The sequence below is a fragment of the Fulvia fulva genome, chromosome 2, assembly GCF_020509005.1.
Source record: "Fulvia fulva chromosome 2, complete sequence".
Taxonomy (NCBI): Eukaryota; Fungi; Ascomycota; class Dothideomycetes; order Mycosphaerellales; family Mycosphaerellaceae; genus Fulvia; species Fulvia fulva.
The window spans coordinates 101036-118456 of NC_063013.1; the positions used below are offsets into that span (position 1 = coordinate 101036).

Below are 17421 nucleotides of genomic sequence, written 5' to 3' on the forward strand. Positions count from 1 at the left end.
GACATAACACCTGCGCGCCTACACATGTATCGCCATGTCATCTGTTGACACAAGGTTCGTCCCATGCTGCAGCATAGTACCCGGAGTCACGTCTCAATGAAGTGTAATGACTAAATGGACACCCTTTTGGTCGTAATGCAGCAACTGCCACCCAACCTGCATCACACGAATGGCAGGTAATTCAGGCGGACGATACCACAGATACAGCTCTGACAGCACACGACATCCCGTCCTCCCAGATCACTATCTGTAACCCCAGATGGCCCTGGAACTTTGTTCGCGATGCAACCCTACTGAAGCGGGGTGTAGCACGAGGGTGATCTACAGTGCCTGTAGGATTGCATTGTTACGAGGGACTTGGTGAGCTTGTTCGACAGGCCTATCTGGGCCACCAAGGCTTATACTCTTCACCTTCTCGCTCTCTGACCTCTATTGCACTGTTCTTCACTGCCCGCAATGCTTCGAAAGTCGGCGACAGGCACATGGCTGCCCGCCTGGGTACCAGACTCAACATTCGTGTTGTCTTTCCTGCTGATTATATGCTCCCTTGTGCAATCAGCTGTACGTTTTACGATGGGAAAGAAGATGTTGATGCTGACATGTTCCTAGACAGGCGGCTATGATGGCTCTATGCTCAATGGTCTCAACATCTTGCCCGTGTACTTGGACTACTTCAAGCTCACCCCTGCGACTACCGGCTTGAACACGGCATCAGTCTTCATTGGAGGATTCTTTGGTCCGATCTTCGCCGGTGTGATGGCTGACCGCCTTGGACGACGCCCAGCGATCTTTTGGGGCTCCATCATCACATTCTTAGGGATCGTCTTGCAGACTGCAGCACAGAACGTCGCCATGTTCGTGATCGGTCGCATCATCCTTGGGTTCGGCTCAGCAGTCTCGGGTATCGCAAGCGGTGTCTACCTCTCCGAGACGTTCTCAAGTCGATGGCGAGCATGGGGTGTCGGTTTGCTCAACGACTTCTACTACGTGGGAGCTCTCATCGCAGCCGGTATCACGCTTGGTACGGGCACGTGGCAGAGTACCTGGGCTTGGCGAGCACCATCGCTCTTTCAAGCCATCTTCTCCTTGCTCTGCATCATGATCTTGCCGTTCGTTCCGGAATCGCCACGCTGGCTCGTGAATGCTGGCCTGTTTGAAAAAGCTCGATTGTCCGTTGCGCAGACGAACGCTAACGGAGATCTCGATGATCCTGTAGTGCTGGTTGTGTATAAGGAAATCGTGGATACTCTGAAATGGGAAAAGGATGAACAGCGCTCGATGACACCCCTTCAGGTCGCGAAAGACCCAATCGCTCGCAAGAGACTCCTCATCGGCGTGTCCGCGGGACCATTCTCCTGCATTGCTGGGAACATCATCGCCTCATACTACCTTGGTGCCGAACTCGATTCAGCCGGCATCACCGACAGCCTGCAACAGCTGAAAGCCAATGTGGTCCTCAATGTCTGGAGCCTACTATGCTGTTTAGTTGGAACTCTGTTGTGCGCAAGCTGGGGTCGCAAGCCAACTGCTTTGGTCACACAGTGTCTGCTGGTGGTCTGCCTCTTCATCATCGGCGGCCTGTCGAAGCTGTACGCCAGTGATCCAGTTGGTGCCTCTCGTGGTCTGGTGTACGGTAACGTGGCCGTCATGTTCCTCTTTCAAGGCTTCTATTCGATCGCTTGGACACCTTTGCTTTACTTATACCCACCGGAAGTGATGAACTACTCTATACGGGCGAATGGAGTTGCGTTCTCGCAGTTCATGCTCAATGCACTTGCGTAAGTCTTTGTTCGGAAATCGAATTGACATGCGTTGACCCTTTGACTAGGCTGTTGCTGGTTTTCGTCATGCCCATTGGGCTCGCAAACATTGGCTGGAAAATGTACATGATCAATGGAGGCTGGGATATCATTGTGATAGTGCTCATCGTGAGTCAAGAAGCACCGCAGTAGCACACCGAATTACTGACACTGAACAGGCTGTGTACTGGATCGAAACGAAAGGTAAGACTCTCGAAGAGATCGATGCAATCTTTGAGGGACAAAAACACTCCGATGTACCGGACGTTGAGCTTGTCCGTTCCGGTCAGGTCAAGCTTGATGTGGTTCATATTGAGAAGCAGCTTGACACTGAGGTTGTCAACACAAAGATTGAGTAGCGAACCGTGACCTCGGTGTCGCTGACGTGCGGCGATCTTGATGTTTTGAGATCGAGACTTGAGGAATGTACAGCAAATTTCCCGTCCCGGACGCTTGCATACTTCACGAGACCTGCTCGCTCTTTCACACAGACTACACAGGATCTCACTGTCATTGCAAATCACTGTCGCTACCACACCATCGTCAACGTCCGCCAAAATGCTCACAGCTTCGACCCTCCGCCTCATCGGCGCCTTGTCCTTGGCAGCACAATCCTACGCCGCAGGTACGTCCATCTTCCCTTCACCACAAAACGTTATCGCCCACTAATTCAACATCTAGTCATCACAGTCACAGCCGGCACACCCTGCGCAACCTCCCTCTCCGCCCCATCCTCAACATACAACTTCTCCCCCCTCGGCACCTGCGGAGCAGAACCCGGCTTCAACTGCTACGGCGCCCCCAGCGGCAGCTGCTGCAGCACATACGGCTACTGTGGCTCTGGACCGGAATACTGTGGTAGCGGATGTCAGCCAGAGTTTGGAGATTGTGATGAGATACCAATTGAGACGCCACCAGCCTCTTCTTCGATGGGGCTGCCGCCGGACTATACTGCGCCGCCGGTGGTTAGTTCGTCGGTGTTGCTGTCTGTGTCGTTGTCGATGTCGGGGTCGGAGGTGATTCCGGTTACGAGGTCGGCGGTTTGTTATGGTTATGAGAATGGGCAGTATTGTTTCTGAGGGCTTGCGCTGTTGGGGGTGAGGTTGTTGCGAGGAATGGGGAAGGATGTTGGGGATTCTTGTACACTTAGTCTCTTTCCGTTCAAGCATCATACGCTGGTGCATGTACTTCAGCGATGATCTGGTCTCTTCTGCTGGTTGTCGAAGACAGGTTGATCAGCTTCGGTTGGAGTATTATCTCGTTCTCAGCGGTGTCGCTTTATTCTCCATTTGATCATGACTAACGTCGTCTGACAACCTCGATCGAGACTTTCTGAAATGTGAGACGGGGTTTGTTTTGCTACATATTGTCTAAAAGCGAGGGCCTGATCACATACGGCCATAGGCGAATGAAAACTAGAAACCCCGTCCGCTCTTTCATATATAAGCATTCGACCGCGAGACTAGTACTACGGTAGGTGACTACGTGGGAATCCCTCGTGCTGTATGTTTTTTGCTCTTTGCTTAGAATGTCGCTCCAATCCGAAGATCCGCCGTTTGATGGCGCGAAGAGCCGCAACCACGAACCGAGCTGCCGAATCTGCACCATAGTACTTTAGCATAAACACAACCGGCACTCCACATGTCGTTTGAGGTGGAGATTCTGGAGATCATGGCTGGGGAGTCCATATAAGGACATGAAGCCCTCCCTTCAAGCAGGATTCTCCCGCTTCTCGTCGGCACTTTTTGCGAGCATGCGTGCACATCTGACGACAGCAGCACTCTTGCTGGCCACCACAACATCTGGCTTATCGACAACTGACCAGGCCTACGCAAGATCTGACCAGAATGTCTCACTGACTCCAGATGCCTCACGCTGGCCCAGCGGCATACACCTCGCCGTGGACTACTACCCCTCCCAATGGCCAGAATGGATGTGGGAGTCTGATGTGGCACGCATGCGAGACAGTAACATCTCGCTCGTCCGCGTCGATGAGTTTGACTGGAGTGTCTTGGAGCCAAAGGAAGGGCAATACAACTTCACCCTTCTAGACAAGACGCTGGACCTTCTCCAGAAATACGGCATCAAAGCGATTGTGGGCACACCGACAGCAGCACCGCCCAATTGGCTCACAGAGAAGTATGAGGTCAACTTTGTAGATCGAACGAATACGACTTTGCTCTTTGGGTCGAGGAGACATTATAGCTTGTCTTCTTTTGATTATCGAGAGCAGAGTCAGAAGATTACGCGTCAGTTGGCAGAGAGATATGGGAATCATGAGGCTGTGGCTGGGTGGCAGCTTGATAAGTGAGTTCCCCAATCAAAGGCGAGAGTCTGTAGTACTTGGCTGATCGAGCAGTGAGTTCGGCTGCCACGACACAGTACGAAGCTACGATAAAGACGCCAAGACTCGTTTCCGTTGGTGGTTGAAGGAGAAGTACGGCACTATTGAGAACATGAACGATGCTCAAGGTCGGGTGTTTTGGTCGTCTCAGTACGAGAGCTTCGATGCGGTAGAGCCGCCGTTTCTTGAGGTGTACACCAATAACGAGGCGCATACGCTGGATTGGTATACCTTCAGCTCCGATATGGTTGCAGAGTTCGCCAAAGAGCAGGTCGTGATCTTGAGAAAGTATGCGCCGCATCAGTTCGTTACGACGAACTTTATGGTGTTGTTTACGGTATATTTTCCGGCCCTAGCTATACATGCTGCAACAAATGCTGATGGCTTAACAGGATTTCAATCACTACAAGTTCACCCGCGACACCGGTATCGACCTAGCAACCTTCGACCAGTACGCTCTAGCTGGTACCAGCGCAGTCCTACTATCTGACCACGAAATGACGGACTACTTGCGCACAGGTGTACCAGACCTCCAAGCTCTCAACCATGCGTTGTACCGTGGCATCTCTGGCGCTGCATATGGCCAAAATCATGGCCCGTTCGGAGTCATGGAGATGCAACCTGGAGTCCTCAATTGGAACCAGTACCGCGTCTCTCCACTTGAAGGCATGGTACGTCTTTGGACCCACGAGACCTTCGCGGCATCGGGAGATTTGGTGAACTACTTCCGCTGGCGGCAGGTGCCTTATGCTCAAGAGCAGACCTTGTCTGGGCTTTTCACAGCCGATAATGTTGAAGATGAGGGCTTCGTTGAGTCTCAAATTTTCGCTGAGGAGGACCTTCCCAAGCTGCGGTCAGCAGGCATTGAGGAGGCTGCAGGCCAGGCCGATGTCGCCCTCGTCTTCGATTACACCTCCCACTGGGTCTGGGCTATCGAGCCCTACAGTGGGTCCTGGTCCGTCAAAGATGCCGGCTACACAGGTGCAGTTCTGGCATACACAGACCTCATCTACTCTTTCTACTCAGCTCTGCGCCGTCTCGGTCTCAGCGTCGATATCATCTCCCCAGAGCAGAGTCTGGAAGGCTACAAGATGGTTGTTGTGCCGTCGCTACCCATCATCCCCGAGACCTTTGATAAGGCTCTGTCGGACTTCTCGGGATCGGTCATCTTCGGGCCCAGTACGGGCAGCAGAACTCCCAACTTCGCATACCCACCAGGCCTGACACCTTCCGAAGGGTCGTTGCGAACTCGTCTGCCTATGCGGGTGAGCCGTATCGAGACTCCACCAACCTACGCGAACAGTGGTGTCTCATATGCCGGTACCACGTACAACATTTCTGCTCGCGAGGAATGGATCACATGCGCAAGAGACGACAGCACCAGCAACGCCACAGTGTCGTACACCTCTCCACACCGCCCAGGAAAGCCGGCGGCGTGCTCGGAGGACGGTCTGCACTATCTTGCGTTTAACCCGCCAGTCGACATGCTCGTAGCCTATCTCGGTGACGTCGCTGCCGAGGCAGGGATCCAAGACCTGACTGGTCGCGTGGCCGACCAGGAAAACGACCTGGGTGCTACCCTGAGGCTGGCAAGGCGAGGCGATCTGCTATGGGCCATCAACTACGGTTCCAAAGCACACAGTGCACCAACAGTCGACGGGGATCTGATTGTCGGCGACAACGCCGATGAGGTCCCGGCGGCTGGCGTGTTGGTGTGGAAGCTCGCACGAGCAGATTGACCTCGTGCGACTCTTTCTTCTTGACTCGCAACCTAGAAGAGGAATCCATAACGCGAATCAAGAAGACAGCCAAGGCGATGCCAAGGCAATGAAGTAACGACCCTTGCTGAATACACACATCAGAGCCAGGGACACCAGTCGTGCAGAATTCTGATTGGGTGAGCTGATGGGAAAGTATATCCCAATTATGCGGTGCCTCTATGAAGATGCCCACGGGTTACGCAGCGGCCATTTATGCGACCGTCAGGGTTGTGGGTCTGGCGGTGGAAGGAGATATATATTCCACGGTGTCCGTGGGATATTTCAGTCTCGCTTCGTTGACCTGATCTTCTCCTCCTCTACTATGCTTCCTGCATCTCCCACCATGCAGTGCCCCTTCTCGATGCTTCTTACATCGTAAATGCGTCGACGACGATTGCTCTCCATGAGCAGCTCTTTGTTCGGCGGTAAGGCCTACTCTTCCGCCCCGTACACCACCATGACGGCCTCAGATCAACAGTGTGAAAAGAGATCGGTGACGACAACGCCAGCAACTTGTACACGATGCTTGAAGATTGTGATGCTTCCTGATCGCGACATCTCCATCGCATCATCAGCTGCTGCTGGTGCTTCCACAATCGAGAGGGCTTCAAGTAATCACTGCAGATTGTAAGCATATCTACCTCGACTGCAGCGCCAGATTACGCATCATCCTCATCTCGGCGTCATATGTTACAGTCGCAGACATCCGAGGCCTCTGCATCACCTGAGAAGAGAAGAAGCAGTTTTGCCACGATAGCGAAGAGTGAGGTTCGGTTGTGCCAGTCCTTTTAACGTTCGGAAAGTTCATAACGGTCCAGTCTCTGGCACAAGTGTTGTGGGCAGGGCAAGCCCTTATCAAGGCGATGGACCCGACCAGCTGACACAAGCAGACCCCGGTCGGTCCTGGCAGTTGAGCCTGACTTCTACGTCTGTCGTGTTCGGCTTCGTAGAGAAGTGTGGTCGGTACCGACAAATCGCTTGCTGACATCAACCGGGCGTGAGTGATGCCATAGATCATGCTTCCAGTATGTCCACGAGTGTCCCAGGGTCGTCACGACCATGCCAGCATCTGATACGCCGGCACCTGAGGCACGCTCGGTGATAGTCTCGACCTTGACCCTCACAGATTGAGGAATGGACCTACACCACAATCTTGGCCCAAACATACGAGAGCTCTTCAGATCAATGTCGATGATGCCTTTGTGGTCCAGCATACCGAAGCAGTGAAGAATGGTGAACTTTCTCAGGTTAGCGCCGATGGAAAGATTCGCAGCCACAGATGCCAGCCACTTATCGGCTTCGTTCCTCGCATGACGGTAGTGTACTACAAGTATGAATTGGTTGAGATGGTAGGAGAGCGACAAGGCCTCCGCTCGGATCTGCCGCGAGACGAAAGTTATGGCGTGTGGGGTGGTCTGCTTCGCTGCGACTGCGCCATAGATCTCGGTTGGCACACAGCTGAAGTCATGATAGTAGCCGCCAACCCCAAGTAGAGGCTCGCCAGAGAGGACATATTCCTATATGACTGTGCGCAGCTCAGCAGGCAGCTCTGGTAAGCGTGGAGAAGCCTAGGTTGAGCTGTGCCGCGCGCGAAGACCGGAGGCATTGGTGGTTTGTGAGGCCACGCGATCGTCCTGCGGTGAGTACGGACTCACTTCGTGTACAGATATCATCTCGACGCTGTCACAGACAGACATCATGATTTGTAGGCGAGTCCATTGATCCATCGAGGTATGCATACTTGACTTGCTCATGATGGTGGCTGGGTGGCCATAGCTCATTGACACAATTTTAGGATCTTAGATCAGCCATCTGTGCGGCCGCACACGCACTCAATCAACGACACTGTACATGATCGTGATCACCTCGAAGCGTAGCTGGAAGTCCGTATAGCCGTGCAGTCTTGTGTTGGCCATGCTTTCACGGAGGACCAAGCGGGATCGCTGTAATGGCTCAGTCATCACTCTGACCAGTTCACGCAGGACTTCAGGAATGTACTCGTCAGTCATCGCTGCGTGTGACCTGGTAGCCGCGGTCTGCAGCGCGCTCTCGACCGCCTGCAAAGTTTTTAGCGGCCTGCCGAGCAGAGGATGGATCCAGGACTCCCTGTTGATAATGTCAAACGTCTTCAAGTCAACAAGCATAGCTGTCGACCGATGTGGCTGCTCGAAATATTGGATGGAGACGTAGCGTATATGCTTGCGAATTGCAGCATTCGTGCTAAGAGTCTTGAACCATTGTTCGACTTGTTGGCGACCTTCTTTGTATCGCAGTACTAAGATGACGGTCTTGTCTTGATAGAAGATGGGCAGGCATTCATGTCTGGTCAAGTTGCTGACTTCGGCCAGGGGCGGATGGTATCGCTGTGGCCTGCCCTCCCACGGCACGGACGATGGCAAGCCGATGGTGATGGGTCTGTCGTCGGATAGAGCATGCTCGAAGATGAGCAGTCTAAGTTCCTTTGGTAGGCTTAGCAGTGCTGATGGAGACATGGCAATGTGATGAAAAGTCGAGCATATTGATGAGATGGGAGATGAGATCAGATATGTATCGATGACTTGTTGAAGTGCAGGGCAGTGAGGTAGGGGTTCGAGCCGGATGTTGCCGAAACCAAGCTAAGCCGTTCTTGCCCGCCAAGACATCTCCACCATCGCTCTTGCCTCTTCGCAAATTCGTGACATTTGGACTTCATCGGCACGCATCGCCAGGACATCAGCACCCAAGTCGACCGTCAAGATGTCTCTCGTATCCGGCGAGAAGTCGAACTTCCAGTTCATCCTGCGTCTCCTCAACACCAACGTACGTACCACTCCGAACCGCATGCGACCGCGAAAACGCGACAGCGCAGCATGGGGGAGATCAAACACATACTGACATATGTCCACAGGTCGATGGCAAGCAAAAGGTCATGTACGCGCTGACCAAGATATCTGGTGTCGGTCGCCGTTACTCCAACTTGGTCTGCAAGAAGGCCGATGTCGACCTCAACAAGCGGTACATCTCACCGCACACATCCGCCAATGCGACAAGCCCACTAACATTTCTCGCAGCGCCGGCGAGCTTACCTCCGAAGAACTCGAGCGCATCGTCACCATCATCCAGAACCCAACCCAGTACAAGATCCCAACCTGGTTCCTCAACAGACAGCGCGACATCGTCACCGGCAAGGACGAGCAGGTCTTGGCCAACGGCGTCTACTCCAAGCTCCGTGACGACCTCGAGCGCCTGAAGAAGATCCGCGCTCACCGTGGTCTTCGTCACTACTGGGGCCTTCGCGTCCGTGGTCAGCACTCCAAGACCACTGGTCGTCGTGGTAGGACCGTCGGTGTCAGCAAGAAGAAGGGTTAGTGGTATGCGCGAAACTTGATGGTTGTTACGAGCGTGGGATCTTCTGGCGTATACATGGGCAGGTGGAAGACAGCATACCGCTTCGGCTGCCTTGAGCGGCTGGCTGGTCATGGGCTTGCAAAGATAGTCATACCCACAATCAACGAAAGTTGTGCATTCAAAGGATGCCATACGCTGGGCATTGCGCCTGTAAGCTTTTTCTCAATATGAGAACGCACGAGATGCATTGCGTCTTCGTTGCCCTGGACCGCACGTCGGCCGAGTCTCTGTCAGTTTGTAGGCTCCGCCGCGACGACGTAGGCTCTGTCGTAGTCCCTATTCGTGCTCGTGAACCGGTCAATGATGTGAGTTACTCTCCGACTGCTCTGAACAAAGGACTGCGTGTTCGTCAGCGGACTGTGAAAGGTCGGGTCACGTGATGTGCAAATTTCGACGTGACTTCCCTCTGCTCGTCAACAACAATGCATCGACGACGCTCAAGCGGGCTATCATACATCCATGTAACAGATTCCGGCGACCACGAAGCGACAATATGCCTTCATAGCTGCCGTGGTAGACGCAGTATGCGTACCGCGAGGAAGCTGTCTTTAGCACAACCCGATCCATACGAGTCTTGATCGACTTGTCGGGCTGTATCGTAGCACCCGACAGGATATGTGTGATAAGCTGAGCGTGGACGTCTTGATTTCAGTCTCGTCGAAAACACGACCCAGACGAACAATGCATGAACTTCTGCTGAGACCTGTCAATGGTGAAGTGTTGCTTGAAACTATACCTATCAGCTCACACGAATGAGTATATCGACTTTGAACGCACTGACAGGCTTGCAGACACCCAGAGCAGGAGGGGCGTTTTAGCTTATTCGATACATCCATCATGCTACGCCTGGTACATCATCTGGACGATGTCTCGCCGATGATCGCTGGTCCTTACGATCCATTTGCAGCTTCCAAACAGCGATGACACCGGATCAGCTGGTCGGTGTTGCATACGAAATGGACGATCTTACAAACGGAGGGGTTTCCCGTCGATATCGAGGTTAGCTTGACGGGTTAGGCGCCGTGAGGCGCTACATTGCATACGACTCTTGTCCAACTCAAGAAAGCGTGAAGACGATGCTGGGAGGTGTACCTGCGTGAGCTGCGAAGCTACGAATCTGGAAGCAAAATAGGGCAGCTCTCGTTCTGGAGCCGTTCGAGATGGTACGAGTGGTTTTGCTACGGTACAGGAAGATGGAAATGTCCATGATGGGCGAGCGGAACTCCTGAAGCGCGCATGCATTGAGTTGACGCATCAGGCTGTGGAAGTGAACGAGCTCGAGTCCCCAAGTCCAAATGCGTGAAACGTGCGCCGCGATTCTGGCTTCAGACCACGAACTCGGTCACGCATCCTTCACTCTTCCCACACACTCAACGTCGACAGCTGATCACCGTGACCTCAACACACGCAACTCTCGCCACTGGTCGCTACAGCCTCGACTTCCCATCATGGCTCGCACTCGCGCTCAGCGTAAGGTCGCAGCGAAGAAGGTGGCAGCAAAGAAGGACAGCGGTGAAGCGGCAAGACAGGTTGCCAACACCTACGAGCTGGTGGAGCAGATCATGATCCACCTGTGCGACCTCGAGCCCGTGGAAATCATCCGAATGGAAGCCGTCAGCAAGACCTTCCAGCACGTCCTACGGAGATCCAAGACGATTCCGCCGAGTCTGCAGATTCCACGGGTGAAAGACCTCAGCCGGCGGTTCAACGTCACGACAATCTACGCAGATGGCCTGCCGCCCATCTTCCTTCATTTCGACATTACCGGGCGCCGGGTCCTTGTACCTGATAAGCCAGAGATATCGCTTCTCGCGACTATCGATCAAAACGAGCTGAGAGACGAGAAATGGCGCACGGGTGGAATGTGGAGATCGTGGCCGGTACTACAACCCAATACAACGCAAATTTCTCGGGTCAGTGTCTCAGGCCTCGGTGCATTCAGTCCTGCAGGCATGTCGACTGGTAAGTACGATGTGAGCCTCAAGCACACGTCCGAAACGGCGATTTCTCTGGGACAACTGGGCGACATGGCGTACGAGCTTCAAGATCTTAGCGGAGATTTCACTAATGTACAATTCGACTTTGCCATCGACGAAGCAGGTGACTCGACGCCGTGGCGGAGTGATTTGAGATCGTATGACCATATTGCTAGAGGTCAGAAGGTCATCCTGCCGGAGTACGGAAAGGCAATGGCGATGGCACGTGCAATGAAGGAGCTGTGGAAGGGCAATGATGCGGCTTGAGTGCGAAAGAGGTCGAAAACTCACTGCGAACCATTCACTTGACGGCTAAGCTCGGACGCTCCTTAGCGCGAAATAACACTCCCTGAACTTCTCTTCTCGATGTCAAGACCAGATCATCACACCCTCAGGTTGCAACTCCGAATCATCAACACAACACTTTGCACCAACATCAATCGACAGCATCAGCTCGTCCCAGAGTCTCGACCATGGTTCCCACTCGGTCTCAGCGCATTGCGGTAGAAGGGCAAGAGTGCGACTCGACTACTAAACCCAACTTGACAACACGAAAGGATAGTCCCGCCACCAATCATCCCAAGATGACCGTCGAACGAGATAGCGGTGCTGCTGCAAGAGAGGTTGCCAACACCTACGAGTTGGTGGAGCAAATCCTGTTAGGGCTTCGAGACTGGTCGCAGCAGTATGTCAACGAAGCCGAGATGGTCAGCAAGACATTCCAGCACGTACTCAAGAGATCTTCATCCCTGAGGACGAGGCTCGAGATTCCGAGCGAGGACGATCTGCGGACCCGAGCGACTGGAAAGGACGACTTTGGCGACAGATACATACGCAGACGGTTTGCGCCATTGCCAGAAATCTTCACGGAGCTCGAGATCACTCGAAGCGACCCATCTTCTCACTTTCCCGAGCTGGCCATATTCGCCTCTGTACCGCATTTCCGCATGACAGACAACAAGTGGCGTCGCCCTGGCAGTTGGAGATCCTGGCTCTTCCTGAGAGGCTCGACGAAGTACATTCAGAGCGTCCACGCATCCGGCAATGGCAGATGGAAGCCACATGGCGAGAGTAAGGGAGGTTGGTGGGACATGGACTTCTCGTATCGCTCGGCGACGGGGATCACACTCGGCGATCTCGTGGACATCGCGTACGAGCTGAAGGACTTTAGCGAGGGCCTCGTCACGGTCGACTTCGATGTTGCTGTCGACGAGCAAGGGGTGGGGAAGCGTCATGCGACGTTTGCGGATGACTTCGTGGACTCGGATGAGGAGGATGCTGTGGATGGTCAGGTTCCGGTCGAGTTTCCTGACTACCACGAGGTTATGCAGGCAGCACACATGCTGAAGGCATCGGCGGGGCCGCGATGAAGCAGGAACAGCAACCCAACGGATGATATGGCAGCGTGGGAGGGATTTGTTGCGCTGCAAATTTTGGCAGCATTACTCGAGACGAACCCGGATCTCGGACAGGGCGTGTCGGCATGGTGGATGGCTTTGGCTGTGCGAGCGGTGGCAACCATATTCATTGGGCCCTTCTATTACCGTGCTGATCGGCACTAGTCTATGCTATGATGCTATGTATACCGGCTCCGTTGTGTGTCAGACCTTGCCATCAAATCCTCCCACTCCACAGCAAGAACCGATGTGCCAAGAACAAGTTGAAAGCATCCAGAATGATCAACGGCAGACAATCATACCAAGGCAACCCCCTCAAGACCTGATACGTCGTCCCAGCAATCACCGCTCCCATCACACTCATCATCCAACACCACGCCAAAATCCTCATGTTCCTATACTTATTGTTCTTATGCGCCTTCGTATCGCCAGACGGGACCCACGCCAAAGCTCTCCCGAAAAGTCGATCTTTGATGGCAGTCAGATATGCGTAGGACTGGATGACCATGACGAACTGGACGGCAAAGCCATAGCGTGCTTTGCTCCAGCACCGGATGGCGATGATTGAGTAGACGATTGACGGGACTGCGAAGGCGAGGTTGTAGTAGCGCACGTATTGGGGTCGACACCAGAGCATTAGAATTCCTGGTAGGGGATTCATGAAGATGCTGAGTGAAATGGCGGAGTAGTACATCATGCCTGAGAGGTAGCAGATTTTCTGGATGGGGTTGAGTTTGCTTCGCCAGAAGTCCATGTTGGTGAGGAGAGTTGTTGAGCCCTGCTCGATGTCAGTGTCTCTCGTGACGATCTTGTCGCATAGTTTTGTATCACTCACCATACACCACCTCATCTGCTGACTGAAGAACGCCCTCGGCGTGTCCGGACAAATCCCACATGCCAAACACAATGGCAGATACCTGACCTTCCACCCTCGGTTCACAGCATAGAAGCCAGTGTGAACATCTTCGGAGAACCCTATCTCGGCTGTCCCGCCTACTTCCTCTAGAGCCGAGCGACGGTAGACGGCATTACTGCCAACACAGATGGAAGCACCGAAGCGGTTACGATTGATCTGCACGACACGATAGAAGAGTTCCTGGACTGCGCCAGCGCCTTGCTCTACCCAGGACTGATCGGTGGAGGTGCGGAAGAATTGCGGTGTCTGGACAATGGCGGTGTCGGGCTTGGCGAGGTGGATGGGGATGATCTCGGAGAGGAAGTCGGGGCGGGGGCAGAAGTCCTGGGGTGATGGTTAGTATCTGGCTTGTCTACTGGAGAGGAAAGACTGACGGCATCAAAGATCGCAAAGAAATCACCCTCAGTCCTGGCGAACGCCCAGCGCAGATTCCCAGCTTTTTTCAACCGTGGTCGATCTTCTCGACAGATGTAGTTGTAGCCGTAAGTCTGTGCCATGGTTTTGACGGCATCGCTTGCTCCGTCATCCAGGACGTAGACTTTCAGCTTGGTGGTGGGGTACTGTAGTTGCTGAACGTACTTGTACGTATTCTCCAGGACCTCGATGGGCTCTTTGCAGCAGGGCAGGTAGATGTCCACCGTTGAGCAGGTGAGTGGGTCGATCAGGTTCTCCTCGAGAATCTTATGGTGCTTCTTGATGTCATAGTCTTTGCCACAGATCGAGACGGTGTAAGAAATAAGGAGGTAGATCTGGAGGAGAAAGACGACGGCGCCGAACCTGGGCGAAGTATGTCAGTATGAAGCTGTGAATACTGAGGACTTGACTCACCAGTAGAAAGCATTGAACGATATGACGAAGAGCCACATGCCAACACTCAGGGACAGAAATGAGAAGACACCGAAAGTGTACAGTCCCAGCCTGTTCGTCTTCAAGTACAACGTCTTCTCGAGGTCTGTCGGACCAGATGGCAAGATCAATGGCGGTGCTTCCGATGGACAGTAAGTTGCAACAAAAGACTCCTTGGCCTGTGACCATAGACTGCCTCGTGATTCTTGGCTGCTTGAGCTCAAGCCATCGGATCCATGGGCTGGAGGACCACCTTTCTTCTGGAGCTTCTTCCGCTTTGCTTTGGTCTCGGTGCTTACAGGAAGACCGTCGGCGCCGATCACCTCAATTTCATCTTTGGGTAGGTCGCGTTGGTTCTGACCAGGTCGAACAAGCGCAGGACGACCTGGTAGCTCAAGTCGTCGCTCTGGAGTTCTGGCATTGAACCAGTCGACCAATGCATTGCTTCTGGGTAGATCGCCAAAGGACGAACGTCTGACCACTCGCCGGTTGGAAGTGCTTGCTTTCTGTATTACTGACAGGCTTGCTGAACGTGGTCGGTGCTTTCGCTCTACGGAGTTGGGTCCTTGCTCTTGGAAGTCTGGCTGGTGAACCTCAGGCTGACGGTGTTCGGAATACACGGATGAAGCTGATGTTGCCTGGGCGTTGCCGTGTGGCGAGATCGATCTGGGCTCTTCTTCTGCGATGGCAGCTGGAACTTGCAAGTCTGAAGTCTTCACTTCACCAGCAGCTAATGGACTCGGAGATCTCAGTCGGCCTGAACCAGAAAGTGGTTTGCCTGTCGGCGAGGTCGGAAAGTATGTTGTCAAAGTCGACAGGTTGGACGGTGTACGTGGTACGACATCGCCTGCAGGTGTCGACACTCCGGAACTGGCCAATGCTGGGGTACCAACAACATCGCTCTCTTCGTCGCTACCTGTACTGCTGCTGCTGGCATAGCTATCATGGAGACGATGCTTAGCGAGAAAGCGCTCTGACTGTCTTTGCAGATCTCGCAGTTGAGCTGCCAAAAGATCAGGGTCGACTTCAGGCTTTGGTTGCTTGTGCGTCTCTGTCAATGTGTCGTAGTCGGTAACACTGACCTGCAGGTCGGCGGCGGTATGAGCTGCTGTGGATGGCATCTTGTCGAGCAAGACGGTTGCGTCAACAGATGAAGTTCTTGTCGACTGTACTTAAGCAGTCGTAGATGGGAACTTCAGCTCTAGTCAAGGACTCGTTCAAAACAGGCACCTGCTGCAACATGGACCGCCACATCGATCCCGTGGTTATCGCATAGTGGTCTGGATGTCGATCGCATGTTCCAATATCCGCCAAATCCATGCCGAAGCGAAGATACCCACTACCAGGCCACCAGCCATCGCCGGAGGCCATATTTGTACATATCGGCCAGTCATCTTTGTTTGAGAGTGATGCCTCATCAGGTCTATCTGCAAGAGCGAGGAGATCCGTCGGTAGTGTGACGCTCAACACGGAGGAGTCTGGTCATTGGAACATCCGATGCAAGAGTTCTAGCACAGCGTACACCATTTCAGGAACAACGATGAACTCAGTGCTGTGTTCGCGCGCGAAGATGCAGATAAGATGCAGCACGAACATAGTCCCTGCTGCACGTGTTCAGTGGCTGGATCTGTGGAACGCGGATCTGTTGTGTGACCATGACTACACCGTACCACTGCGTTTCATCACTATCAACCCTGGTCAGTCATGCAGTGGCGCTTTAGAGAGCGAACCATAACTCGCCGACATACGATGCGCCCGGCTGTGGGCATGAACGACAGGCGACAAATGAATCTGTCAAGCCACACTTTGTCTGGGTCCGCAGGCGACGATACGGCGCATGTGTCCGTCGGTAAGAACCGAGTACTGAGTTGGATGAGCTATGTGTCCACGATCGATGCTGACAATCATTGCTGGTAGCTCAATATCTGAGCTCGTATATTGCGAGGTCAGTAAAACCAGCAAAGCCCAGGGCAGCCACTGCGGGAAGAAGCCTGTGCCTAGCCGCATCGCAGAGATGTTTCGAGAGGCTTTCGATTCCCTCAAGGTTCTGGCGCCTCTCGAGAACCTTTCAAATCTCGGGCTGAAGCAACAGAACTCGAAGATCTTCTTGGCTGTTGGCAAGTGCTGGAACAGACGTCGAGCGCTCATTGTCGATATATACTAAATCGATGTTGTGGCCGTACATTCATGTGAGCTGGCGAAGGGTGCAGCGACTGCCATACCTGCCGACAGGACTGCAGCATCGATAGCACACACTATTGAGAAGCCGCTAGACCGCCGACGGAGTATGTCGCTTCGCGACAGTCCGTGATGCGGGCCTGAGTGCTACAGGAGAGCTTGTCTCGACGGGGTCGGATCCGTCCAGACACCCAGCAATTGCTTCAAATGCAGCTCGCAAGGCCGAGGGTCCACGACATGCCTAGCCGAACAGGTTTTCAATATCTATCGAACCCCATGAGCCACGTCATATCAAGATTGCAACGTTCTCAAGTGGAAGACAAGCATGGCATGCTGTGCGTGCCAAAGCTCGCTTTGTGCCGGGACCTGGACAGCAGAGTCAAAGCCTGTATCGTTGAAGGCATCAGCACTCCTCATGCAGATGAGCTCATCGACTGGTCGAGCATAGCTCAACTCATGCTTCGATGTGAGTACATTCTCGGCACACGTGGCGTTGTCGATCAGGAGAATATGCAGCAGAAGCTCGTGTCCAGGGTCGAGAGTGTCGGTAAAGCGAGCTCTTATACACCCTTGTGGTAGTTGCAGTCCAGAAAGTCTGCTGTTGAGGGACGTGACTGAGGGTCCGAGATATGCTGTGTAACCTGTACCTGCACTAATCGGTCACCGTACCACAGGACCATGGTTCGGCCCATGCGAGATATGCTTTGAATAGATTGGGTTTCCGTGCCCTTCGTTATCAAAGCCGCTTCATTTCTTTGTCTTCGTGTTGACAGCAATGAAAGTTGATGCACTGTCTCCCGATCCTTGATATGCACTGC

General features: G+C 53.5%; 7 protein-coding genes across 7 annotated transcripts; 5 read left to right on the plus strand and 2 right to left on the minus strand.

Moving 5' to 3' along the window:
* Positions 1 to 456: 456 nt before the first annotated feature.
* Positions 457 to 2158, plus strand: CLAFUR5_02336 (MFS-type transporter oryC; the record flags this gene model as incomplete). Its single annotated transcript, XM_047901484.1, has 4 exons — positions 457 to 561; positions 610 to 1778; positions 1829 to 1928; positions 1979 to 2158. 4 exons carry the CDS (start codon positions 457 to 459, stop codon positions 2156 to 2158), a joined length of 1554 nt encoding a protein of 517 aa, XP_047758258.1.
* Positions 2159 to 2357: 199 nt separating this feature from the next.
* CLAFUR5_02337 (Beta-galactosidase) lies at positions 2358 to 5882 on the plus strand (the record flags this gene model as incomplete). The annotated part of the gene is made up of 5 exons (XM_047901485.1): positions 2358 to 2424; positions 2481 to 2764; positions 3625 to 4106; positions 4159 to 4480; positions 4536 to 5882. The coding sequence occupies 5 exons, from the start codon at positions 2358 to 2360 to the stop codon at positions 5880 to 5882; spliced, it is 2502 nt and encodes an 833-aa protein (XP_047758259.1).
* A 944-nt stretch (positions 5883 to 6826) lies between these two features.
* On the minus strand, positions 6827 to 8395 carry CLAFUR5_02338 (uncharacterized protein; the record flags this gene model as incomplete). Its single annotated transcript, XM_047901486.1, has 2 exons — positions 6827 to 7420; positions 7769 to 8395. 2 exons carry the CDS (start codon positions 8393 to 8395, stop codon positions 6827 to 6829), a joined length of 1221 nt encoding a protein of 406 aa, XP_047758883.1.
* A 244-nt stretch (positions 8396 to 8639) lies between these two features.
* CLAFUR5_02339 (40S ribosomal protein S18) lies at positions 8640 to 9251 on the plus strand (the record flags this gene model as incomplete). The annotated part of the gene is made up of 3 exons (XM_047901487.1): positions 8640 to 8702; positions 8791 to 8897; positions 8954 to 9251. 3 exons carry the CDS (start codon positions 8640 to 8642, stop codon positions 9249 to 9251), a joined length of 468 nt encoding a protein of 155 aa, XP_047758884.1.
* A 1487-nt stretch (positions 9252 to 10738) lies between these two features.
* Positions 10739 to 11533, plus strand: CLAFUR5_02340 (uncharacterized protein; the record flags this gene model as incomplete). Its single annotated transcript, XM_047901488.1, has 1 exon — positions 10739 to 11533. The coding sequence occupies one exon, from the start codon at positions 10739 to 10741 to the stop codon at positions 11531 to 11533; it is 795 nt and encodes a 264-aa protein (XP_047758237.1).
* Positions 11534 to 11850: 317 nt separating this feature from the next.
* Positions 11851 to 12636, plus strand: CLAFUR5_02341 (uncharacterized protein; the record flags this gene model as incomplete). Its single annotated transcript, XM_047901489.1, has 1 exon — positions 11851 to 12636. The coding sequence occupies one exon, from the start codon at positions 11851 to 11853 to the stop codon at positions 12634 to 12636; it is 786 nt and encodes a 261-aa protein (XP_047758236.1).
* Positions 12637 to 12880: 244 nt separating this feature from the next.
* Positions 12881 to 15546, minus strand: CLAFUR5_02342 (Cellulose synthase catalytic subunit [UDP-forming]; the record flags this gene model as incomplete). The annotated part of the gene is made up of 4 exons (XM_047901490.1): positions 12881 to 13441; positions 13499 to 13903; positions 13954 to 14356; positions 14408 to 15546. The coding sequence occupies 4 exons, from the start codon at positions 15544 to 15546 to the stop codon at positions 12881 to 12883; spliced, it is 2508 nt and encodes an 835-aa protein (XP_047758235.1).
* Positions 15547 to 17421: the final 1875 nt, after the last annotated feature.